Source organism: Cheilinus undulatus, linkage group 10 (genome assembly GCF_018320785.1).
Source record: "Cheilinus undulatus linkage group 10, ASM1832078v1, whole genome shotgun sequence".
NCBI lineage: Eukaryota > Metazoa > Chordata > Actinopteri > Labriformes > Labridae > Cheilinus > Cheilinus undulatus.
Window position 1 is genome coordinate 18,760,036 of NC_054874.1, and position 27,524 is coordinate 18,787,559.

At 38.0% G+C, this 27,524-nt stretch overlaps 2 protein-coding genes across 5 annotated transcripts in view; one reads left to right on the forward strand and one right to left on the reverse strand.

The window, feature by feature from the left end:
* Positions 1–2,228: 2,228 nt before the first annotated feature.
* gpx3 (glutathione peroxidase 3) lies at positions 2,229–13,513 on the forward strand. Its single transcript, XM_041797130.1, has 5 exons — positions 2,229–2,380; positions 7,392–7,542; positions 7,636–7,750; positions 9,292–9,391; positions 12,983–13,513. Exons 1-5 carry the CDS (start codon positions 2,309–2,311, stop codon positions 13,193–13,195), a joined length of 651 nt encoding a protein of 216 aa, XP_041653064.1. The 5' UTR covers positions 2,229–2,308; the 3' UTR covers positions 13,196–13,513.
* A 152-nt stretch (positions 13,514–13,665) lies between these two features.
* The window catches only part of tnip1 (TNFAIP3 interacting protein 1), a 37,431-nt gene continuing 23,572 nt past the window's right edge, over positions 13,666–27,524 (reverse strand). For 2 of the 4 annotated variants that reach the window (XM_041797125.1, XM_041797124.1), the window contains exons 11-18: positions 26,577–26,708; positions 21,405–21,533; positions 21,185–21,319; positions 20,580–20,705; positions 20,382–20,465; positions 19,690–19,905; positions 19,343–19,427; positions 13,666–15,325 (exon numbers count right to left, since the gene is read on the reverse strand). In XM_041797125.1, coding sequence (XP_041653059.1) covers positions 15,234–15,325; positions 19,343–19,427; positions 19,690–19,905; positions 20,382–20,465; positions 20,580–20,705; positions 21,185–21,319; positions 21,405–21,533; positions 26,577–26,708 — 999 coding nt within the window. In that variant the 3' untranslated portion in view covers positions 13,666–15,233. The remainder of the gene's footprint in view (positions 15,326–19,342; positions 19,428–19,689; positions 19,906–20,381; positions 20,466–20,579; positions 20,706–21,184; positions 21,320–21,404; positions 21,534–26,576; positions 26,709–27,524) is intronic. The other 2 variants (XM_041797126.1, XM_041797127.1) reach the window with 2 other exon arrangements.

The window sequence follows — 27,524 nt, forward strand, 5'->3', positions numbered from 1 at the left end:
TTGGTATGAATTTATCAAGCTCAACATGGCGCTGGAAAAGCCTCCTGTGTTAACAGCCTCATTAATGTTGTTTTGAAGTGTTTACAGCAGGTTAAGCACCAGGTATGCTCAGAGTGACAGACACATGCAGAGACAGTGATGTGTTTGCTTCATTCTTGGCAAATTGTCTTAAGTGGGGAAAGAATGTAGACCTAAGCTATTAAAGCCATTTTATTTCAGATAATCAACACAAACACTCAGGTGTCCTTAACAGGGCTCAGCTGATTATGAATGCTTCACGATGTATAACTAATGAGATATCTATACTGTAGTCATCCATTCATTTATATGCCATGTTGTGTCATGTGGCTGGATAGCTCAGTGGTTTATAATGCTGACTCTGGTATGGGAGATTGGGGGTCCCAGTTGGATCCCAGTCAGAGCACGAGTATCCAGTGTGGGCCCTAGGGCAAGGTCCTCAATGCAAGGAACACTTGTCCCAGATGTAAGTCGCTGTGGATAAAAGTGTCTGCTAAATGACATTGTAAATTGTAAATATGCAAGGTGTAAAGTAAGTAAAGGGGTTGTCTGAGGTTCCAGTCAACTGTGTGAAATTGGCAAACTGATTTGCTTATGTGGCCCACATGACTATTAGCAGCACAGATGGATGGTAGAGAAGACACCTGCTTGAGCCACCAAATGGCTTCACTTATGGCTCAGATCAAATTGATGAAAAATGTTCAAAGAGCCCCTGCATCCTACAGTAGTTGCTCTGCAAGAATAACCAGGTTAGAGAGGTGTACTGGGAGCACTGAAGGGCCTTGTCAATAGCTCCAGGTGGAAGAGGGCAGACAAAAAATAAGCAATGGCCCTGGTTAGTCCCAGAAACGAGTTCTTATGACAGAAGTAAACAACGGAAATGGAAAGGGCACAGTCTAATTCATAAAACGCACACAGAGGATTTAATGCTCCCCTTATAGTATTGCAGGCATATCAGTGTCTTCATTGGTGCACCAGTGTGTGCAGAGACACTGTGCCATGGGCGTAGCACGGGGGGGAAAATGGTACTGATTACCCTTGCCCACAGTAGAGAGGGGCTCTTGAGATTTGTTTTTTTCTTAGTTACTAGTGCCATTATTGAATCAAAAGTGACTAATTGAATTGGTCAACAGACTGGAATTTGTATCAAATAGAGTAAAATACAATACTAGCTAGCCAGTAAATGGGGCCCTGTGTAATATTCTTTCTGGGGGCCCAAAATCCCTAGCTACACCCCTGCACTGTGCCGTAATGAGGTTATTAAGATAACCCAAACCTTTAATGAGTTTGGTTGACAAATCACTCCCTTTACATGCAAACTGGCCTCTTTGCAAAACACATTTTATTTAGAGAAGGATTTAACATGGGAAATAACAGCAAGGAGAAAATAGAGTAAAAAAAAAAAATACTGTCCCACTTGAAGTTTGCAGAAACTCCATGAGCCAGGAGCTCAGATCAGTGGAGGGCTACGATGATATTTGTCCCTCTGGTGCTTCATCTCATCTCCACACAGGATCTCTGCAGCTCAATCAGATCAACCATTGGGTTACTGAGCTCAGAGACAGAATCCTTTGACCTCATGGCTTGGTTTTTGCTCTGCTATGCATTGCCAGCTTTGAGGGCTTCTGCAGAGAGGTTTATAGCCGACCTTGACAATTTACCACAGGTGACTCCAAGATGTAGAAACATTTCAGGAAAGACTCATAGAAATAGGAGGAACCTGAGCAAAATTCCAAGTGTTTTGCAAAGGGTCTGAATACTTATGTAAATGTGATATTTCGGTTTTTGACAATTTCTGAAATTCTGTTTTTACTTTGTCATAAAGGGGGGCTGAATGTTGATCAATGAGAATAAACAGTTTTTTCAACAGTAGTTTTAGGCTGAAACATAAGAAGAAGAAAAAAGTGTAGGGGACTGAATGTTTTCATGCGATGTGTTTGATGTGATCAAACTTTTAAGTCTATCACAACATTACATATAGACATAGGCTACACAAAAAGAATATAGATTAATACCTAAACACATACATGCATACAAAACAAATTTACATTCATTCCGCCAGAGATTGTTATATAAATAGCATTTCGTAGTCTCTGTCTTAATTTGGTTTGCTCTTCATACGAGGTATAAAAATGCAGCATTGCTACGTGATCTTTCCACTCTGGTCGTGTGCACAGTTACGTCAGCAGAGGGCGTGATCTCCTCCAGCTGTGCGCCCTCCGCCCCCCGCCAGAGGACTTAAATCCCTCCCGTGGGATTCGCGGACACTGTCCAGCGAACAGCTGGGAGGATGTGGTCCTTCTTGCTGCTGGTGTTGCTCGGTCTGCTGAGACCATGCACCACCGAATCAACGTGCGTACAGGTAGGCCACCTGTTGATACTCATATTCAAAGCACATTCAAAGTGGAACTTCAGATAGAGAGGTGAGCAAGCGCGCGACAGCCTGATGTTGTTCCTGATGACGTCGCTGTATTTTGAGGAACAGTACTAATAACACGCACGCGGTGATTAGCGGAATTGCTGTAACACAAGAAAGACGTCGATGTTTTTAATTTTAGCGCGCGTGCAAGTTTTACAGTGTTCTCACTGTCGACTGTAATGCTCTAAACAGATGGTAGAGAATAAAATACACTTTGGCTAATCACTTTACCACTGCTGTGGGAGAAAACACAGCTGCAGCTCATTAAAGCTAATTGTTTCACCTTCTTTCTGTCACTTTGTTTGTTTTCGTCACGAGTTCAGCTAGACAAACATAAGACGTGGCCTCTCCTCATCCTTTCATACTTATCAGAAATGCTAATTTCCATTTATTTTGTTTAAAATATAGGCTAGTATCCATGAGGATTTAATGAGGCTAATGAAGATAAAAGTAAGACCAATTTATATTATTTTTCACTTGAAGACAATTACAGTTGGTTTTTTAAAGAGTATAAAATCTTGAAAGGGGACAATGCTATTTTCTGAAGTAAAGTATTTAAATGCTCAAACAATACCATACAATAAACTGATCATTTTCATGTTGCACTCTCTTTGAAAGCAGTGTTCACCCTAAATGTGCACACCACACTGTAGTTTAGTCTTGGTGGTGTCAGAGCAACAGAGAGGTATAAAGAAGGTGAGAGTGTTGTGGCTGAGCTAAATATATCTGAAAGCAGTGGTTCTCAACTGGTCCAGCATTATTACAGAAGCCCTGGGAGGACATGCCACATACATTTGATTTTACACTGTTTGCTAAGGTAACATGTAAATTTAGTTTGTTTTCTAATGACAACATGTTATCATGGATACACCAGCTTTGCTAACCAAATAAATAAGTGGAAATCTTGAGAAAACAACCAAAATGTATTCATTATAATGTAAAAATGCAATAAAATACAATATATTTATGTGTGTCTTCTTAGGGCTTCCTTACTTCATAGACTGTTTGCCACGTTTTTTTCCAAGACGTGCAACCTACTGAAAACCACTCTGTGACGAACTTTTGGGTCCCAACCCACCAGCTGAGAACCACAGTTGTAAAGCTGAAGCATCATATGTTTATCTATCTCCTGCTATTTGAATTGTAAATATGATAGACAATGACAAGGAAGAAATATTGTTTGGTTTCCCTTTAGGCACTTTTCTGCTCTCTCAGAACGCTCATGTTATTTGCTTTCAGACAAGACTTCACTTAGTACATACCGTACATTACAGCAATGCTGTCCCAATCTTCATAGTTTATATTTATAAATAGATTTGACAGACATATTGAGCTGCACGGTAGGAAACTCTTCATAACCAATTTATTTTGCATTGTTTTCTCATTAATCATCTGAGATGGGAAATAAATGGGAAGAATATGTCTTGTAAGCTTAAGTTAATGTTTATCAAACTATAAAATCTTCAGTTCAATGTTATATCATTCATGTACGACATCGAAAAGCAACAAATCTAGGAGTTTATGATCTACTACCTCTTTAATAACTGGATAATATTTGTAGTTTCCCATTAAGTAAGGATGAATAAACATTGCTTTCATTTTTCAATTCAATTATGAAAAACATACAAGAAGATAATACCTATATATTGATCACCCTCAGGGGAAATCTGTTTTTACACTCTGTTATTGAGTGTGCTACTTATAAACATATAAACTCAGCACAAAAAGTAAGGAAATTTGTGTTTGGTAGATTATTTCTTTGTTGTAACAATGCTTCTTGGCAATACATCTTATGCTGTTGGAAAGCCTGTTTATTACCATTTTATATGGTGCCACATTTGTAAGGAGCATGCATTTGTGGGATGAGCAGCAGAGCTGAGTATGTGGGTTTCACCTGTGAAAAATGTGCTAAATCTCTGCCAATGGATATAAGCAGTGCAGTCACTTCCTGCTTTCTAATGTGACGGTGCCCCCATCTGGGGGAAAACAAGCCCTCAGACTGAATAGCAGTAGGTTAAAAAACATATGGAACAACACGATTAAAAGCCTTTTTGTTGTGTTTTGTGCCTTAAACAAATAAAATGCCACAATTTAAAGCATTCTTTGTTATTCTCAAATGACTGAAGTGTGTCAAAGAATAGTTCTGTGTCTTCCGGATGAAACTAGCGAGGCGTAAAGCGGGAAAATATTGGACCGGTGCTGTGTTATAATGACTTTGAGCTAGCAATCACTCTGTGACAGTAGGAGCTGTGGTCTGTTGGCCTCTTAACAGCTTTTTCTCACATTAACTAACTTCTTAACCATATTCAAGTGTTAAGATCCAACACACATAAGGTATGTGATGTCGGTTTATGATGTCTCCAGTCACAAAATGGGACTGGTTGTCCAGTTTAATGGAGGGAGCCTGAACACACACACTTAGGTACATCTATAATTTCATTTATTTCATATTGTTACGATGCAAGTAACATTAAACAACGTTTTTTCATAAATGGCCTACATGGTATGTTTATCTCACTGGCCATTGGGTTTTGCTCTCAATAATCATTTAACTGCATGGTTTTCATGTTCTAAGCTGTTAAATCCCTTATGACCCAGTCTTTCTCATTGACTGCCTTCATTTTTAAGGATTGTTTTCCCCCAGAAAGGTAAGGGGCTGCCGTTGTTTTGGCAAAGTACCTTTATGGGTTGCTCTTATCCATGCCAAACAGCTTATTCTGCTGTTGCTACTGACTCTTGTTTTTAGCTTCTAGTACTCTTAGTGCCAATCAGGTACCTGACTGTCAGCAGTATGGGCCCTGCTACAATGATAAGTTGGTGTCTGCTCTGAGAAACGACATGCCAGGTTTGACTGATCTTGACAAGACCTATGCGATAGGGCAACTACAAGCTGGTTTTCCACAAAACCAAGCTGTGGTTTATCACATGTTGGATTGTTGAAAGTGTGCCGCCATTCTTGGCCAGGTCTCCCTTGAAAAAGAGATATTTGATCTCAGTGGGACTAACCTGGTTAGATAAAGGTGAAATACAATCAGAGACTACCTCCAGAATATGGAATTGAAGGGGATGGAATAGCCTTCAGCAGCCCTGATCTCAACCCCACTGCACTCTTGTGGATGAGCTTAGGAGTACTGTTCATGCCAGAGTGACCAGCACAACCACATTGGCTGACTTGCGACAAATGCTGGTTGAAGAATGGGATGCCATCCCACAGCAGTGTGTGACCAGGCTGGTGACCAGCATGAGGAGGAGGTGACAGGCTGTTGTGACAGGCTGTTGTGACTGTGTATGGTTCTTCTACACGGTACTGAGGCTGATGTTTGTTAAATGAATAAATTGTTAAATTATATGTCTTGTTTCTTCAGACTTCAATCATCCAATCAACCAAACAACACCAGACAAGAGTCAGTGGCAGAGAAGATTTGGCAAATACTTCATGGGTGCAGCCCACATACTCAGCTCTGCTACTCATCCCACAAATGCATGTTCCTTACAAATGTGGCACCATTTTCAAGGGAAACAGGCTTTCCATCAGTGTAGATTTATTGCCAGAACAAAGAAATAATCTACCACACACAAATTTCCTTACTTTTATATGCTACATTATAAAGGCCGAAATACATACACAAGTGCAAATGAGATCCTAATGGAGGGAGGGCTGCTACCTATAAAGGAAAGCCACTTAAGCAGTTTGAGGTTCAGCGCCATGCACAAAATCTCAGCAGTACTCAAGAAGTGAACTGGTACTTCTCCATCCACCAGACCAGAAACGGACAAAACAACTAAAACTTAAATGTAATTTTTAGTTAACGGAAACTAAAATAAAAACTAGGTTTAACAGAAACACAAAAGCATACTAAAACTGTACTGTGCACTCACAAAACAAAAAATTAGAGGCAAAATGTCTTTGACACAAGCGTACTGACTGATGCATCTTTTATGATTCATCTCAGGCAGGTTGATTTATGTTTTGAATGAGCTTGTTTATTGCTGAAGTTAGGAATTGTCTCTGTCCTTCAGTAATATTCTTTAACATTTTAAGAACTTGGGGGAACCTGGGACACTGGCTTGTAGACTTATCCAGGTGTGGCATTAAGTTTTTGTGCATAAATGCAAAAAGCATGTAAAAAGCATGTATTTACAAAAAAATAATCATGTCTATTCTAGCACTGTTATATCAGGGCACCTAACCCTCTACCCAGCTACCCAAGCCTAGGGTGTGTAAAATCGCCTAATTTGATTGGTTAAGACTTCACACAATGGCCATATTAAGTCTTGATTTGTACTGAAGTATACAGTTTGAATAAAAAAAATAAAAAGTGAAGAAAAGCCTGTTTAAAAATATATTTATGAATGTTATGATGTTGATTTCTCCTAGTCTTTTAGGGTCCTGCACCTGACAAGTGTCCTATATTACTTAAAAAACTAGAACTAATTTAAGACTAAGATAGAAGAGAGCATTTTTGCAAAATAAAAACTAAACTAACAAACATCAGAAAGTATGAATTGAAAACAAAAAATGAAAAGGAATACAATTGAAAAAAATAAAAACTAGTGAAAAATCCTAAGCTACAGGCTAATAACCTTGGTCTGACCATGACTTGGCAAGCCACTGTCTTTCAACCCAAGTCCTTCCACACCGAGCTGCTGCCACCCCACCAAGCTGCTACTACTACTATTAATCATTCACATACTATTTCGTAAACATGTTGTAGTACATCCAACCAACAAACAAGTGTCTGGCTAATGTTTGAGCTGCAATGGTGATTTTTGGACACAGGAATGTTACAAAATAGATTGTCCTTAGGCAGTGTAATACTTTTAGGGGGCGAATCAAAGTCAGGGCTTTTTATTGGCAAGAAAATGGGGTTTTGAAAATTGCGGGGCATGTTGGTGATTGTATGTAGGCTGGTTCAGACAAACATGACCTGTTATGACCTGTCTATGTCCACAGCAGTGTGACTCATCTATAGATGGCGACATTTACAAATACCAGGCGAAAACTCTGACCGGAGGTCAAACAGTGAACTTAAGCGACTACACAGGCAAGACCATCCTTTTTGTCAATGTGGCTACATACTGAGGATACACCTATCAGTATCAGGGTAAGAAAAAGCACAGCTTTATGGTGTGTTGCTTACTAAAATAAAATTTTAAAAAAGCTTCTTCACATTTTGCTTTTCTTTTTCTATTCTCAGAACTGAATGCACTACAGGAGGAGATGGAAGATAAGCTCGTAATTCTCGGCTTTCCCTCCAACCAGTTTGGGAAGCAGGAGCCAGGACAGGGTCATGAAATTCTACCAGGCTTAAAGTGAGAAATCTTCCAATAACACAGCTCAGTCACGATATCCACAATGAAGACTGCTTGATAGTAAACAAAAAAAAACAAAAAAAAAAAACAATTCCTCCAGAAACAGCTTGTGGGAAATATGAAAGCATTTGTCTTTTTTTGTTGTCTTTTGTTTTTGATCAAATCAATAACAAAAGACAAGGAGTACAGCTTTGTAATTGGCCCGGGCCACCTTCAGCTTACTTTTTGTTTTGAAATGAGGATTCCATTGAATAGAAAAATGGTACTCCACAAGATGTATTTACTCAACAGTAAACCACCATATTTGATGCATGGATTAATTTTTCATAATGAGGGAGAAAAACTAAATAGTGGCTTTCCTTGTCAATGCTGCGAGCAATCCCATAATGCTTTGCAAGTAGTTACAGCATTAACTCCTTAAAGGCTAGTATACAAGAAGACAGTTCATTCCTATACAGTACTTAGCAGTTTATTAGTTAACAGGCTATGATGAGTCACATATTTTTTAGTTTGATATGAAATGCAGTCAGGTTAATCAGTTTTATTTGAAATACAGTATATATCAGTCGATATTAAGTGCTGTCAGACCATCATGGGAGTTTGAAATATATTTATACATTTAAGTGAAAAGTTAGAAGGCATGATTAAACAGGTTAGTTAACATACAAATGAAGATTTAATTGGCTACAAATGCCATCCATACTTTTTTCTTTTTTAATAAAAAATTTCTTAAAACATGGCATGCTCCTGGCAAGCAAACTTCTGCAAATGTAGCACCTGTGAAATGTATTCACAACCTTTGATGTTTTACTCTTTTATTGGTTTCAAAAATCAATCATTGTTAATATAATTTGTCTTTTTTTTCACAAAAAACACAGTTGACTGGACCTTCCAGATGCAGTTGTCTTTATATTACAATCACTTGAGACACATTCACTGCACTCAGGTGATCCCCATTTCACTAAATGTGAGACTTCTAGCACCATTTGGCTGGATCTCTGTTGAATTATGTCAGTCAGTTTAAAGGGGGTGAATATTTATGAAATCCCTGATTTACATTACATATTTTAATTGAAATTACTTTGTAGAAATCACATAAAAACATTATAACAGAAGTGGTCAGTTTGAATTAATGTAGACATCTCAGTGAAGAAATTTGAATGTCGTAGCTTTAAATTGAAGTCTCAAGCTTTAACGAGATAGAAAATATGCTGTGATGTTCGGTAACATATCCCTCAAGATAGGATGTAGCCTGGAATTTGTAATAAAAGTAAATCCTCCTATCAATCAGCAAAGCTTCATTAATCCAGAGGGAGGAAATCCTCTTAGAATAAGATTCATTTTCTACAAGAGGCCCTTCTTGACAGCCAAGGATTTAAGGTTTCAAGTTCCATATCACATCCTATATCCGCAGTCAAGTTGTGGCACGAGACTGTGACGTTTTGTTCTGCTTGTATTGAAACTCTGGCAGCTGCCAGGAAACACAACAGCACTCAGAGGAATGTCCACTGATAAGACCCCCCCCCCTCTCTAAATTCCAGGTATGTTAGACCAGGCAATGGATTTGTTCCAAACTTCCTGCTGTTTGAGAAAGGTGACGTGAATGGAAAAGATGAGCAGGAGGTTTATACCTTCCTCAAGGTAAGTTATCATGTACCTGTTAGTGTGAAATAAAAACAACTTTGAATCATACTACTTTAGAAAAGGTAGCCCACCTTCTAGTTGTTTAAATCACACTGGAAAAAGGGCCACTTCTACAATAAGTGAAAAAAACAGTTTTGCCTCTCATAATAAACCTTTGATGCTCAAAGTAGCATTTTCCCCTCAAAAGTAGCATTTTTTGTTTTGCAACTTCCCAAATCATCCCCTTTTGTTTTAAGAGTATGTAACTCATTTTAAGTTTTATAGAAGTGACAGCGTTCTCCATTTATGCCCACCACCTACTTAAAATAAGATTAGAAACTGGTATTTTGAGACAAAATGTCTTGAATTAGCATTCCTGTCTTTAGGAAGTACTTTTTGTGTCATCATAAGCCATAGTTCTCCAGTCTGTCATCATCTTGTTGATCTGCCATCAAGTAATTTGTTTTCTTAATTCAAGTTAAGTCTAGTTCTTTAAACAAGATAATTCATCTTTTACAACTTACACAGCAGCTTAAAAACCGTATGCAATGTCAAAAAAGCTTTTTTCATCTGAGATATGACTCATAACATATTTTCGAGACACTTGAACTTATCAAGATAGTCAAGATGTACTGTCTAAAAACAAGTTCATATAGCTTACTGAAATGTAACTCTTGAGGTGTTTATGTTTTATTTTAAGTGGGATAAGATATTTTGGTTAGAATTTAGATAATTATGAGTTTTTGCAGTGCAGTGGTTTTCAACTGAGGGTTACATCACAAATTTGTACCTGTGACAAAAACTTTTGGAGAAACTAACTGACGTAGAGCCTTAGGAGGACATACATCCATATATCTTGTTTACTCTGTTTTTATTATAAAAAGTAAATATTGGTTGTCTTCTCAAAATCTCGACTTACTATCTCCTTGTCTAAAGAAAACAGAATAGATTCTCCCATTGTAACCACTAACTGCAGTTCTTTGCGCTTTCTTGGGACTGGCTACAAAAGCAATAGATCTAACATTTTGACAGCCTATTTAAAAAATTGTTTGAATAGTTAAGGCCTTCATAGGCACAAACTGTACGAGAGTGATTTTTTTCTGTTTGTTTAATATGGTTTGAATAAGGATACAAGTTATGCTTAATCAGGGGCATGGCTACAAGCTTAGAGTGGAACTGTTTGTCAGACCCTGATTGATGCATTATAAGTAGGGCTGACACTCCTTCCAGAAGGTTCAGTTCCAACCAGAATTTCACTGGCTGGACATTCCAGGAGTATCCCGGTTTTTGTTTGTGTATGTATATGTTTTAGAAGCCAGGTTATACTCTTGCTACCTGAAGAACTGAAAGAAAACAGGCTATAGTTGTTATATACATACAAGTCTTTTTCAGTTTTCTGACAGCTGTAAGCTACCTGCACAGGTGGGACTTTCAATTTCACTGTTCATCTCACTTTTGAAACTTTGAAATATTTCGGATGTGTGGGGGAAGGACAGCTGTTCTGCTCCTGCCAGAGGGAGTGAGTGACAATCAGGTGTCTGTGTTGACAGCAGAGCTGCCTGTCAAAGCTGATGACAGTGCTGTGCCTGAAAGCGCTCAATATTTCGATGAACGCTGAACTGAGCAGTTTAATTTTCAAGTAATGAATGAAAAGTGAACGTAGTTTAAGGATAGAAAATTATTGGGAGTTCAGAGGTCTGTGTGCACAAGATGGATGTATCAAACTCAGTGAGCATCCTGTTAAATTTGTCAGACTTTCTAGGCTCGATATGCAGTTACAATAACATTTTGTTAGTCTTTTCAAAGTAAAAGCTTTATCCTTTTTACTTCCTATGAGCTACCAGTAATGTCACAGAGTGCTTTTTATTCTGAAATTGTTTCCAGGACAGTTATTTAGTTAATTAAGTCACTTGCAAGTTTGCTGAACCCCTAATGGTGTCCCTGCCAAACATTATTAATAATTTGGAGAAATTATAACCTAATAATAGTGTTAGTAATAATAGATTATACAATAAAGTTTTATTTATTTAGTTGAGATTACCTTCTCTGCCTTCCTCTGTCATTTTTCTGCAACTGTTTTTTTAAGGTTGAAAGATTGTTTTTGTTTTGTAAAATTCCTGTATAAAACTCTAATAACTTGTGCATAGGTATGGCAAACAGCCTGAGAAACTAAAAGTGAGTAATATATCTATTTCAGTGCTTCCCAAAGTTTAGGCCAGGGCATACTGGTGGGCCCCAGAGGGCCTATAGGTGGGCCACAAGAGAAATGATAGTTGATAGGAAAAATTGAATCCATTATAACCGGTCATAAATATTATTTAAGTCTCACAAATAACAAAATACCTATTTTAACTCATTTCACCCCTTTATCATTTATTTTGTCTGATGTATATAACCTGTATCACAGTTTAACTGGTGTTGGATTAACTGGGCTCTCACTTTTTCAGATTTCAAATTTGCCACAGTTTGTTTTAAAAAATATTAGACATCACAGTTTGCCTGTGTGCATGTAAACGGCTTATCCCAGATACAGTCATTCTTTATTTGTATAGAAGTCATCTGAAGACACTTTACAAAGAGGGCAGGTCTAGACTTTACTCTCTTTGATCTAATCCAAGACCAGGATACTCAAGTCCATGTAAACACACTCGATGTCTCATGGCCCTCAAAGTTCTTCTATACATCTTGACTTATTTTCAGGTCACCTCAGTAAACATATCCTGCATGCTGTCTAGACAGTATGTGTCTGAAAACTACATATCATAGCCTTGAATAATTGAGTGTTTTTTTATGATCATAACAAAATCATACAGACAGAATAACTAAAAGTAATTTTATACATAACTCTACAAATAGTTACTATGCTGTGATCACCAGTCTATGTAGTACAAGTGCATCTCAAAATATAGAATATGAAAAGATATGAAAAGATCTTTTTTTTTCTTGCCATGTATTTTTAAACTTTAAACTTTTATATACTCTACACTCCTTACACACAAGGTAAAAAATATTTGAAGACTTTTTTGTTTTAATCTTGATGAATACGGCTTACAGCTAACACAAATTAAATATCAAAAATCAACGCTGGCATGATGTCGCTATGTTAGGAGGATTAAGACCTGCCTTAGCTCCACCTCTTTGTCTGTTAGTAGGCTTATCTAAAGTTAAGAGACAGCCTTTCAGTATGTGGTTACTGCAGATTGGACTAAAGAGCCTCCTTCAGTAACCAAATGGCTGCCCAGGCTTTGTCTAGTAACTTATTAAGTCTAATTAATGATTATGTGTGTCTTGAAATCTTGAGAGGACAACCTGGAATGCATGCATGTCCTTCTTAATGTTGTTCAGTCATGTTTATTTACATCTACATCTTAATTAAAGTAGAGAACTTGAAAAGTTTTAGAATTTCAATCACGATTTCTCATTCAGTTGCGGTGGAGTCCTGATGCTTGCAAACAAATGTGAGGTATTTTACAAAATCTAAAGCTGTAAGAGCTGTTTGGCATCTGAAAAACCTTGGGATAAGGATTTATTTCAGGTCAGAACAAAAGTCAGCAGTTTTTTGACCTGTGCAGATTTGTGTTGATCTCTCATTTATATCTTGTCACACAGAGCGCCTGTCCCGGTGTTGGAAGCAGGTTCCGCTCAAAAGATTTGCTGTTCTGGGAACCTTTGCAAACCAATGACATCAAGTGGAACTTTGAAAAAATCCTGGTGGGCCCCAACGGGAAGCCATTGATGAGGTGGTGTCCAGACGTCCGGATTACTAATATTAGAAATAAGATCAGATTGCTGTTCTCACAACAAGCCCAAGATTTCAATTAGAGCTATGATTCATCTCACTGTAATGTCCATTTGATGGCATAACCTAATGTGATGAATCCTACATATCCAGTAGAGTTTAGGTAGAACGTTAATGAGTAATGCTAACAGTTTCTCATACATAAAAGTGGCATGTTAAATGAAGAGGAGGCTTGAAAGCAGGAATTCTGTGGAGCCTCTTTGGAGTGTGTGTTTCAGGCTGGCTCTTCAGTGCATTCAGGCCACCCTGAAATCCCACAGCACCATGTCATCTTCTCACCCTAGGAACTGTTAGCAATTACAGCAGAAATGTTCAATACTTTAAATAAATCATGGAAAACATGCAGATGTGTGGATGTTTTGTTTACAGCTACACTGAAGACACCATTCATGGAGATACAACCATGATATGGCACATGTATCTATCAACATTCCTATCAAAGAAGAAAAATTGATCAAATATAAGCATGAATAAGCAAGGTAAGATACTAGCAGACATTTAGAATAGATTTATTAAGCCAGTCAAATACAAAAAGTCTCACATGTGCTTTTGCCTACAGCAAAAAAAGGAAAAAGGAAAAGAAGAGAGAAAGGGCCACAAACCAAGAAAAACAACTGCCAGTAATTACAGCGTACCTTTCAAAGTGCAATTCTGCTAATTTCTCATTTCTGCTTTCACCTATCAGAATTTTTGCTCCCTGTAACTTAAAATCTTGTTTTGATAAAAATGGAGCCTTTTTATATTTTGGAGCCCTTCATCAGACTACCTGAAAAATACTACGTTATTGAGTGCTGATTTAAAACGTCTTAATTTAAGATTGGATCTGCCTTTTTAGAATGGTTACAGATTATCTGGAGGTGTGAATGATGTGATTGCTTTTAGGGCTCTTGACTAAGTGATACAGCAGGTCACAGGTCGGTCGACATGGCGAGGATTGCTGGTTGTTGAAGTGAACAGAGAGCAAAGCCAGGCAACCTGGCAGAAGAGCATCTGTACTGCTGTTAACACTAAATCTCAAGCCTCTGAATTATGATGAAAATCTTCCTTTTTCTGCTGCTTTTGTTGAGCGTAATTACAGCTCCTTAGGTCATATTTGAACAGCACGAAGAGGAAGACCTTCATCGCTACTGCTGTTACTTCTGATACCATGTGTTGGGGCTGAACTGTGAGCGACAGCACAGGATGCAGTAAGATGAGTATGAAAATCAGAAAGAGTGGTCAAATCATCAAATCAATTATGGTCAAGAAGAAGTGTTGTGTTTAATGAGATTAGGTCCATCATCATGGGCAAGAAAGATGTGTATGTTGTGTGCATTGTGTATTGTGTCTGATACAAACATACAATGTCAATAGCTACAATATATTGGGATAACACTAACAACATAGAAAGAACAGCAATACTAAAGACAATGATTTACACATAGTCAATAGTTATAAATAAATTATCAATAATCACAATCATGTTTTTGGTATGATACCATCAAAATTCATTTCCCAAAATTTTTGTATTTCAACAACCACTTTTGAACAGTTACACGTAATGGGACAGTCCTATAACATTGATGGTACTGAAGAAATCTTCATAAATCAGTTAACATTCACATTGGAAATCCTATGATTCAATGTACCAATATAATCATTCTTTGTTGGAATGAGTATATGTAGTCTTAGTCTTATTGGGGAATGGCTTCCTGTAACCCTACAAGTAACAAACTAAGTGTCAAGTTGTTACATATTTGCAGAGAGACAATCACAAAGGTTAATTTTTCTGAAAAAAAAAAAAACAAAAAAAAAAGTTAATTATTTCAACCTATTTAATAAATGACTTCAGTTCCTGATAATAAAAAAAAAAATCAAAAAACAAAATAGTTCATGTATATATATTCAGAATAGCGAAGTGTTTCACAAATAGCCTTATAAAACGCAAGTATAAACAACCATTACAATAGGATATCTACAGTTCAGTAGGAAAATTATAGATCAAATCACACCTTGTCAACTCAAAAACAAACTGATTTTCATGCTACTACCCAGACTTCTTTAGGTGGGTACAGTGATGCTTTAGTGCTTTCCAGGATCAATGTTCTGTCGCTCCCTTTTTCCAAACCCGGCTGCTGCTGCTGCTGCTGCAGCTGCTGCTGCTGCAGACTGATCTATAGAAACACACAAGGAAGAAGACGGTCAAACTCACACTTTACATGTGTGACAACTACAGCAAAATTAAGACCATGGGAGGTTCGTTTAAGAGCTGCGAACTCACTGACACCTCTGCATTAGGACATCTAAATAATTTCCTGTTTAACTGAGACACTTAAAAATACTGTCATTTCTCTTCAATTAAATGAATATTTATTTTGAGCAAATCCCCTAATCATCATCCTAATTTCAAAAACTCTCATTAGCAAAACTGGCTTTAAACAAACAGTTATTACTCCTGTTTGTTTAGAGCTATGTTTCCTGGGTAAGGTTTAAATTTTTGAGATAATTTTCCATGACATTTTTACAGAGGATTTAGCTGGTATGACAGAAATGCGTTGTGCACACTGCCAATACATCAATATGTTCCTTTCTCTAGAAGTCTGACTAAAAGATGTACAGTCTATCGCTATTGCCATGCATGATTGTTTATTACCTAAAGTTAGAGTCACTGTTGCAAAGTTTACAAGTTTAATGCCATTATATTATCAATTTTACAGTTTCAGAAGACAGTGCAAAAACAGAAAATCAGTAAAGTTTGCTGTATTAAGTCCATGTTTGGCTTGCTTATGGTTATGACAGCTATTAATCGTCATTTTCAAACTTTCCTACCCAACACACTTTAGAAACAAGTTCTCGAAGACAAAAACCTTAAACCTTCGCATGTGAAACTAGCTAGCTAGCACATCAACCTTGTTAAGTGAACCAAGCATGCAAAGCGATCTAACATTATTTAACTATTTAACAATGGGGGGAAAGTAGCATTTAAACCTAATAAAACTACAGAGAAACAGCCAACAGTAACTTAGCATTTAGATGTGTTACATTTAGAAAGATAATATTTCTTACATTATTTCAAGTTTCTGCTTAATTTTTTTGTTTGTATTATTTTTCATGCACTACAGGGTTGTTGCGTCTTTTAACATTAAAATTTCAAGCACTTTTGAGGTGCATTTTCAAGGTTTTCAACACCTTACAGCTGGTGTCAATTCTGTATTAATACAAATACATACAAACTTACAAATATTATTACACTGCAATATCATAAAAACAGATACTTTGCAAAAAACAACAAGATCATGTTCTTATAGATGGATGACAAATTGAAGAAAGTGTGACTAAAGTACAGTTCACACGGGAGAGGTATTACCCATGGACCTTTGATCATTTGTGCATAACACCCTGATTTCAGTGTTTAGTGGGATAAGAAAATCAATAATGAACTCAAATTTACTAATATTTCTGAAGGAAAATATGAAGGTGTTGCATGGCTGTAGCAATGAAAATACACAATATTTTTTTTTGCTAAAATTCATACAGAAATGCAATGGTGTGTACCTAGTGTTTTTGCAGGTGGTGTTTCTTCATGAGTCCTATTCATACCATTTACCAGAGTTTCTTAAACACAATACGCACTTAGGTGTTTTTTCCCCCTCCCTATTTATATTTCAACATTGTTTTAGATCTGTAGCAAGCTATCCTTGACTAATAAACTGGTGAACTATCTCTCCCGACTCCCATTAGGCGTCAAGGTCACGTAAGTCACCTGTGAGTACCTGCAGCTGATCAGGCAGAGGAAGAGAGAGAAAGTCAAGCATGCTTCCCGTTATTGTATGAGAAAGGGAGATGTCAAATATTAAATATGAACCTCTCCTGTAACAGTTTTTATTCTGGTGATGTTGTGGATATTATTCAGCACTCTATAAATCTGAGATTGCTAAGCATGCACAACAACCCTCCTCGCGCAGATCAGCTGTTGCAGCCAAACCACTGAACGTTGAGCAACACATTTCAAATCGTAAATGGTGTTATGTATGAAATGTACAGCTAAATTACACTGATAAAACATTAGGCACTTGCAAAGAGAAACTGGAGGAAGAGGGCAGTTGTGTACATGCACAGGTGAACAGCAGAGTTTATTAAGTGAAATAAAGCAGTTTCTATGCATATGCTGAAATTAATTGAAAGAGAATTTCCATCTATAACCTAAATGTGTCAGAACTTAATTAAAAATCTTCCACACTGCCTCTATTATTCATTTAAATCAGAAAAAAGAGCAGAAAAAGCTGCAGGGGTGGTTAAAAACTTCCTTACCACCTAAATTACAGAGATGCCGATTCGTATGGGATAAGGGTTACCTGTAACCTGACGTGCCAGAAGAATGTGTGAAACACATCCACCTGGGAAAGCTTCAATAGGAAATGTTTGAGAAAAGGCAGAGGATTTGAAAAAACTCGGAGTGTGATTGGATGAACGTTCTATCACATCTCTATGGGCCAATAAGAGCAACAAAACACGTGACGTAGCAGTTATCGAGCTGCGCGTATGCAGCTACAAAGGAATAACGCGAAACATGGCGACTATAGACATGTAAGTACTCGACTTTTGTCGTTTTTGAAAAGAAAACAACTCACTGCTGTTCTTTGTTCTTCTTTTAACAAAGAAATGTTGTCAAGTTCTGATAAAACTGGTGCTTTAGCAGCATCCACGCTAATCTCTTCCTTCATAACTGCACCAGCTCTTGCTGCTGCTTGTTAATGTCACGACTCTGCTGCGCCTAAAAGTACTGCCCCTTTCAGATGGGTGCTCAACAAGATGGATTCGCCAGTGAAAAACAAGGAAACGGGCATGTCCATCTGCTTTGCAAGGTTAGGTTACCTGTGGATCTATGTAAGCGCCGAAAAATGGTAATTTACCCTGGAACTTGTACTACCCAAATTCCAGACATGGTAAATTCATAGTTTAGTAGTCATAGTTCATTCCTAGTTTTTGTCAAGATGGCTAAAACGTAATTTATTTTTGTCAGGCATTCAAAATCCACGATATTTCTCCACTGTGGGTAAATCTGTCAAAATGCAATGCATCTGTATCTATTCTGCCTCTCAGCTGTAGAAAGCAGGGACCTCAGGTTTGGCAGGGTGCAGCAAACATACTACTATGATTTGGTACCAGATTTAGGCAAGAGAATAAATGACAAAAATGTGAGGACTATTTATGGACTAAAACTGCACTGAAGTGTTTTTGAATTTTCATCAACTAAAACTAGATTAAAACTATATAAGGTAGAAATGACTACAATGTGACTAAAACTAAAAGGCATTTTATCTTAAGACTAAAACTGAGACCAAGATTAAAATAGCTGTAAAAATTAATACTGGTCAATAGGTTAATCTAGTCCTGTGCGAATAGGGTCAACATGGAACATGTGCCTTCATTTTCTAGATTTCTTTATTTAACATGATGACCCATAAAAATTATGAATGACGTCTCAGATTTATGTGGTTACAGCCTGATCGTCTTAAAGAGAGAAATAGTTTTTTCCCCCTAATATTTTATCAATTATTTCATTTTTCATGTGGCAGACACACAAACTTATTGTATTTCTCTATCTAATAGGCAAATTACTATGCCAAATAGCCTTTTTTTTGGCATAAAAGACAGACATTTTCAAGCACTGAACCCTGAAACTACAGTCACCATCTGATATGATCCTGGAATTAATTTAGACCTGCTTGATGACGTGTTTTGGAATCTCTGACATGACTTCAAGGGAAGCACAAGATTTCTGAAGACTCTGACGTTTTTCTCTCTTCTTTTTCCATGTGTTTTCCATGACTAAAAAGTTTCCAAGGTTTTCCAGGACACACAAGAACCCTGCATGTCCTTCTTTTTATGGAAACCTTTTTATCTTTTGTAAAAATATGTCTGTTTTTTTTTTTTTTTACAGGATTTTTTGTTAAATATTTCCATCTCAGAGAGCACATGGGCTAAGATCTGAGAACCACAAACATGGTGTGAAATCAAAATTGAATAGAAATAAAGGCCATAAAAACACTTTTGGTGTCTGTCATTTTTGATTACAATAATTAAAATGTAGATGGGACTAGCCATATTCTTTATTTTATAAAGCAGTTAAAAAATGATGATCAGTGGGTGACTAAGAATGAAACATTTATCTGGCTGCTATACCATACCTGCGTTTTCTGGTGGAGGTCTTGAACTCTCTCCTACTGCTCTGGCCCCTCTAGGTTGCGGGAATGATGACTGCCAAGGAAAACCCTGACCAGGCAGAAAGCACCACATTAGACTTTACCACTTAATATACACTTTTTTAAAATCACAACCATCAGCCCTCAGATGTTTGCTGTAAGCACACTGAATATAGCTGTATGACTAGGCTGAGCTACAGTAAGACCCAAGAACATCAGCCTGTTCCTCCCAAAAGAGAAGGGGAGAAGAGGAAAGAGAGAAGAGCCTTGTTTCCTCAGTGAAGCAGAGTCACTCCAGAGACAGAGACAGAGGGGCCTTAGAGGACCCTTACCGGGTTAACAGGCTGGAAGTCTCGTACAGGGGGTGGTGCTGCGGCGGCTGCGGCTGTGGCGCCTGCTGCATTGGGCATCCTGGGAGGGAAGTGTATGGGCCAGCCCTCAAGGCCCTGCGGTCCCACCTGCACAAAGGGACCACAGTAGGGAGGGCTCAGCGGGCCGTTCACTGAGCCTGACGTGGGGTCTGAGGTACGTCTTTCCTGCTGCTGCCCCTACGAGGGATCACAAGTACACACGTGATCCCCAATCAGTTCACGGCTACTACTCTTAGCGACGCAGTGGCCCGGTCATGGCTTGGGCCACTGCTAACCTTCCCCCTGCGCACTGCAGCTGCCTCCCTCTGAGGAGAGTCAATGTTCCACCTGTTGATCCCACGCACTGACAAACAAACTGGCTGGAGTGAGGCTCTTGTCTCGAAGTATTGATCTGTCCAGTGTCAACATGTAACTGCAAACATCTAATGACTATTACGCCAGAAGGGGGTGCTATTCTGCATTGTTTACACCTCTCATCTTCCTATATTATTCATCTTAAGGCTTGAAGAGTAACTTTCACTGTAGGCTTTGTTCCTACTTTAAGATTCATGTCCAAAATGGCCCAAACCTAATCTAAACAGGCTGACAGCAAAATTCAATTTGTTTGAATGTCTGCATCACTACCAAGCTCAGACATGAGCTGCAGCCAGTACCTGTTTATGATGCTGCATCTGCAGTCTCTCCAGCTTACACCTCTCTGTTCGTTCTCTCTGACACTCGTTCTGTGCCTGATGAAGCTGAAACAAAACCGTTTGTGAGCATTTATTCAGTTATATAATGTAAGACACAAAACACTTCAGGTTTCTGATAATACCACTGAAGAAGTACATGCTGTTCATTTATAAGTTTACCTGATTTGTCAAGTTAGTAATCTGACCCTGAAGTCTCTCAACTTGCCGCCTCAAGTCCTCTTTTTCCTCATTCATTCGCTCTCTGTCACTCCTTTCTTTTCTGAAGTCCTCTTCAAAGATCTTCACCTGCAGAAAAAGAAAAAACAATTACGATGAGCAGTAGAGATGTGGATCTGTAAGTATCTCAAGATTCTGGGGGTCATTCTCTGCAAGTTGAACGACACCCCCCCTCCTTTATGATGTGGCCCCTCTACACATTTCCAGGTCAAGTAAGGACTGGGCGCACTTCTCAGCTCCACCCACCTCCTCTGAAAACTGACCTCCATAGGGTGTTTTTACAAAAAAAGAAACCATCCTTTTTGTTTTTGTAATTTCACATGATGAGGAAGGAAGGTATGGAAGGAATATAGTGATTTGTAAATTGAAGAGAGTCAGCAATTCAAAGCAAGATGTAAGCAATGGAGTTGGGCGGAGTGGAGCAGAGCATCTTTTCTTGACATCTTTTGTTGTTGTTTTGATGGAGAGCCTCCTGGTGGTGGAATTTACATACTATGTTTGTAGGAGTAAAACTGGACGTATGTTACACATTCTGTTGTTTGTAATACCTGTTCTTTTAGAACAGCGATTTGAGTGAGCAGCTCCTGCTTCTTCAGGTTATTTGCTGCATCAGCAAAGTTGGCCTGGCCAGGTGGTTGTTGGGAGGATGATGGGGTGTGTAGGTTTAAGGCTTCCTCTAAAGCCTGCAGTAAAACAAAACATGTATTACACAGAGAGAAATGTCTTTATCATAAATTTCCATCCTATTTTCTGAATTTCTTTACTCACCCTGTTGAGGCGTTGGATCTCCTTCTCCTGGTACTCCCTCTGTTTGCTGAGTGGCAGCAGCTGGTCCTGCAAGTAGCGAATCTTCTGCTTCAGCTCAGTGGTCTCAGAGTTCAGACACTCTTTCTCCCCCTGAAATGTTCACACCAGAAACATTAAGAACATCTTTCTTTAAGAATCCTGACCTGCTTTCTTTATCTCCATTTCCAGTAGGGATGTTAATTTCAAGCAAAGTTATGATTCAAAAGTCAACGGCAATTCGTTAACTAAAGTTTGATTAAGCATCCTTTCTGCACTTTCCTTAAGGTTAACACGGAGCATCATTAAACTGAAATAGCCATTAAAGACACCTAATCAATGTCAGCAGCACCACTGACTGTGTGAAGATGCTTTAAACCTGATGAAAGAACTCCTGTTGATGATGTCAGGCTAATTTGGTGAGTAAAAAATGTTTATTTGTCAACCAGCAGTTGAATAAACGTCGGCCGTTGGTTGTAATCTGATTCATGGCAATGTGAATTTCAAAACACATGAATTCTTCTTTCTGAGTGTAGATCAGTGATGAGAAATGATCAGGTTTATTAATATCCACAGGTGCTGCATCCTTTATAAGCTCCCTGTATTAAATAAACTTGCACATGGAGCTCACCATCGAAGCAGAAAGCAAAAATAATAGTTAAGTCCCAAATTTTATGCATTTAAAAGCACACAGAACATTACCTCACATTCCTATATCATAGTTGATCATTATTTCTCATTTCACCTCGGGGAGAAAGTGAGGGAGGAAAAGAGTATGTGTTGTTGATGAGACGAAAAGAGAGGAACATTATTTGATCCTCTGTCCTAATGCTGCTCATTTTACTGAAGTTTAAAAACAATGCTTCAACTATAAATTGCTTCCATCCTGCAAACGTCATCTCATAAACATTTTTTAGACCTGTAGCATTTTGTTAAAGGTATATATGAAGTGTAGAGGTGTGTGCTCTGATCACTGTGATTGCACGTGTGCGCCGGCAAGCACTTACATGATGTGTTTTTAAACACCTGGTGGTAATAGCATATACCCCAGTAAAATTTGGAGAGGGTATGACGGTAACAAAAAGTGAATACCGCCCAATCCTAATTTACAGAGTAGTGATGACAGCAGAATAGTGATTACAAAGAAAATTGGAACAATCTGAATGACTGAGACAGATGCGCATCATGAAATGTAAAATTTAACTGCACAACATCTATATACACACATGGACAAAATTGTTGGTACCCCTCTGTTAATGAAAGAAAAACCCACAATGGTCACAGAAATAACTTGAATCTGACGAAAGTGATAATCAATAAAAATTAAATGAAAATCAACCAATGAAAATCAGACATTGCTTTTGAATTATGGTTCATCAGAGTTATTTTGAAAAACAAACTCATGAAACAGGCCTGGACAAAAATGATGGTACCCTTAACTTAATATTTTGTTGCACAACCTTTTGAGGCAATCACTGCAATCAAACGATTTCTGTAACTTTCAATGAGACTTCTGCATCCCTCAGCAGGTATTTTGGCCCACTCCTCATGAGCAAACTGCTCCAGTAGTCTCAGGTTTGAAGGGTGCCTTCTCCAGACGGCATGTTTCAGCTCCCTCCACGTTCCACGATGTTCAGTAGGATTTAGATCAGAGCTCATAGAAGGCCACTTCAGAATAGTCCAGTGTTTTGCTCTTAGCCATTCTTGGGTGTTTTTAGCTGTGTGTTTTGGGTCATTATCCTGTTGCAAGACCCCATGACCTGCGACTGAGACCAAGCTTTCTGACACTGGGCTGCACATTTCTCTCTAGAATACCTTGATAGTCTTGAGATTTCATTGTACCCTGCACAGATTCAAGACACCCTGTGCCAGATGCAGCAAAGCAGCCCCAGAACATAACAGAGCCTCCTCCATGTTTCACAGTAGGGACAGTGTTCTTTTCTTGGTATGCTTCATTTTTGCATCTGTGAACATAGAGCTGATGTGCCTTGCCAGAAAGTTCCAGTTTTGTCTCGTCTGTCCATAGGACATTCTCCCAGAAGCTTTGTGGCTTGTCAACATGCAGTTTGGCAAATTCCAGTCTCGCTTTTTTATGATTTGTTTTCAACAGTGGTGTCCTCCTTGGTTGTCTCCCATGAAGTCCACTTTGGCTCAAACAACGACGGATGGTGTGATCTGACACTGATGTACCTTGACCTTGGAGTTCACCTTTAATGTCTTTGGAGGTTGTTCTGGGCTCTTTTGTTACCATTCATATTATCCGTCTCTTTGATTTGTCATCAATTTTCTTCCTGCGGCCACGTCCAGGGAGGTTGGCTACAGTCCCATGGATCTTAAATTTCTGAATATGTGCAACTGTAGTCGCTGCTTGGAGATGGTCTTACAGCCTTTACCTTTAACATGCTTGTCAATAATTTTCTTTCTAATCTCCTGAGACAACTCTCTCCGTCGCTTCCTCTGGTCCATGTTTAGTGTGGTACACACCATGTCACCAAACAGCACAGTGACTACTTGTCACCCTTTAAATAGGCCGACTGACTGATTACAAGTTTGTAGACACCTGTGATGCTAATTATAGGACACACCTTGGTTGAACATGTCCCTATGGTCACATTATTTTCAATCTTTTCTAGGGGTACCATCATTTTTGTCCAGGCCTGTTTCATGAGTTTGTTTGTTAAAATAATTCTGTTGAACCACAGTTCAAAAGCAATGTCTGATTTTCATTGGTTGATTTTCATTTAATTTTTATTGATTATCACTTTCGTCAGATTCAAGTTATTTCTGTGACCATTGTGGGTTTTTCTTTCATTAACAGAGGGGTACCAACAATTTTGTCCACGTGTGTAAATTAACCAGTATGTACGTCTTAGGTTGTTAGTTGATGCCTACATACTGTAAACTGCAAATTTTAACTAATGAAGCAATTTTACTTAACAATTTCAAGTAAAAAAGATAAATGGTAAATTGATCATTTACTTAAAAATGTTAAATACCAGGTATATACAGACATTGGATTTAATACTTTTAAAGACCTTTAAAGATTCTCCTCATACAGTTTAAGACCTATGTCATCTGCAGTTTCTAACACAGACACAGAATTGTGTTTTTTATGCTGATATTAAGACAGGAATGTGACAAAAGAAAAAAGAAAAATTCCAGTATTATTTTCATGGTAGTATAGAAATTCAGCTTTCTTGGAGCATTTTAAGATTAGACTTTGAGGAAAAAGTAATAGATACCATAATGTTGCTGAATGTAAGGTCTTACTTTTAAATGAAGAGGCCTAGAAGTACTTATCCTAAAATCTTGAAGTATCTATTTACAAACACTGCCTTTAAAACAAAAAAGAAAGCCTACAATTAGGTATTTAGAAAAAAAATCAAGGTATAATTGGCAATTTTAGGATACTTTTAGTCATTAATTCTGATTTTGAAGCATTAATGTGTCATTGATCACTTTACTCATGCAGCTGATCAGCCATAGCTCATAATCATTTACTTTTATTTATTTCAATAATTCATCTCCATAAGTCTGGGAAGAATTCAGGTCAGACCTGGAAGAGTTTTTTAAAAAATGTGATTGAATATAATTAAACAAAACAACAAGGGAAATCTACCCTACAACCTCTTTGGATGAATAGGGTATTAAAAAAATGAAAATGCTTCAAGTCTTGCATTCAAGACTTGAACACTTTTTAAAAGTGTTAATGTTGGCTGAATTTCTACAAGTGTAAAGTGGATTAGGAGATGCTTAATGAGTTCTATTATCTCTCCTCTCCTTTTTAGAGCATTTAGAAGTGCAACCACCCAAATCTTGGCAGTAGTACCACATTATAACCAAGAGCCAATGTAAATGATGGAAAAAAGCTTTTTGAGATGTGAAAAGAGTTGTGTAAAAAACCTTCCCATTTTTATAAATTAATGATTACATAGAGCATGGAGTGTCCAACCTTTTTCTACTGACAGAAAAATATGAGGATAATTGGGTCACTCAGATATGCCCTCTTTAGCATATTAGTTATTTCAGTGTAGGTTAAGATAAACTTAAAGAAAACAACCCACTACATCAGTTTGCCATTAATGGCTGACAAAGCAAAGAGGCAATCGTTATTAAGAATTTTGGGGTAGCCAATCATATTTAAAGAGGGCTCTTGTTAGCCTAGGTTTCCATTGGTTCCCACTAGGGCTGAACAATTTATAAAACAATCTCACTGTGATTTTCTTTCCAGTATTGCAATTGGGATTTAATATGTTACTTTTAAAGTTCCTCATTTTGTGTGTTTTTCAGCAAACTACATATTGAAGGGTATGATCATTTTTATGTCAGTCTCCTTTTTTAAGAGGAAAAAAGCACACATAATAAGGAAAATAGGTTGTTTTTGTAAACTATTTCAAAAATGGATACTTGACTACACTGTGTTTAGAGCGAAACATCTCTGCTGCAAAAAATAGAATTAAACTGATAATTTGACACATCTCCATATTCAGACACAAAACAAGCACACCGCACAAAGCTACCAAAGTTTATATGAATGTTGGTGTTTGAAGATGATAAGTATGTTCTATTTTGTGAATGAGACCTTCAGACAGAGCAAAAAGCCATGATCCATGCTGCTATTTGCAGCTGTAATCCTTTTGTTTTTATCTGTCATCATGAATCAAGATATTGTTATTATTCTGGTTGTCAGCTAACCTGTGTGACAGACAGAACATTCATCCAATCACCCTACAAGTGTTTTTTTCAAAAGGCTTTGCCCTTTCCCTAAAAGCTGTGTATGAGTGGTTTTCCAGATGGATGTGTGAAATAAATCCATCTGGCCTGCCAGGTTAGCTGTCAGCAGGATTATGTTGACATCTCAATTTAGTTTAAAGGAAAAAAAAAAGGACCGAATTCTTCTTGTCAAAATGTTTGTTTAAGGAATTAACGCAGCAGTACCATCTGGTGTCGAAACTAAGAAATACAAGCTTCTTTTCTAATGCAAACTATATTTCATTTTACTCGTACAGAATTTGCTGTGTGCTGATTAAAATGGACCACGGGCTGTAGCTTGAACACCTCTGATTTAAATACTCAAAAACATGGACTGCTCATAATCCCCAGACCCTTGTTTCAAATGCTAGACTCGGTTTCTCTTTGATTTTGTGCGTTTCTCACCTGTACATTTTCAATCTTCGACTTTGCCAGCAGCAGCTTTTTGTCGTAGTCGCGCTGCCTTTGCTCGCGCTCTGCTTCCAGCTCGAGCACCGTTTTCTGCGACTCAGCCAGCCGTTGTCTGAGGTCCGTGATCTGAGGAAAAAATAAAATAAAAACAGTCATCAACACAAAAACAAAACAAAAAAGCAGGGATTTGGTGATAACACCTCTACTGACATCCGCTGTTGCACATGTGGGAACACACATTTACAAAGATGTTTAAATGTATGTTATCGAGTTATAAACTAAGCCACAGCAACACAGGCACATTTGCAGACACATGCAAAACTGTTTTTGTGTTAAATACGAACAAACCCAGTGACGCAAATGGATCTATCTACGGTTCTGTGGTTTAAACCCCAAGGTTGCATGGTGTCACTGTCTCAACAAAGTGTGAGTGTAGGTTTGTTTGTGATCATGGGTGTGCACAGACGTAGGTGTGTGAGTACACAAGTGTGAGAGTGTGTACGTCTGTGTGCCTCTGCTGCCCTCTGACTGCACCACAGCAGGAAGTAAGCGGGTACCAGAGAGGTGAGGGGAATTCTTACTGAGGTGTGACAGGCCTTGTGGTGAGTGTGCTTTTTAGATAGCAAGCTGTTGCAAGATTGCACCTTTTCCACTGGACAAGCATATTAAAAAATAACACACACACACAGACAGCTGCTTCACCGCAAACTGATGCACACAAACACAGAGAGTCCAGTCTTCCTCAAAAATATTTCAAAATTACACAATACACAATACACATAACATCATCACAGTGAATGCCTTCAGACATGTCTCACTCTTGATTTATTTCCTTCCTTTATGATTTGTCTGTTTTTGTTATTAATTTCAGATACTTTCAACATTTTTATCATTTCTTGATTCCTTTAATTTCATTTGATTATACTCATACAGACTGATGGT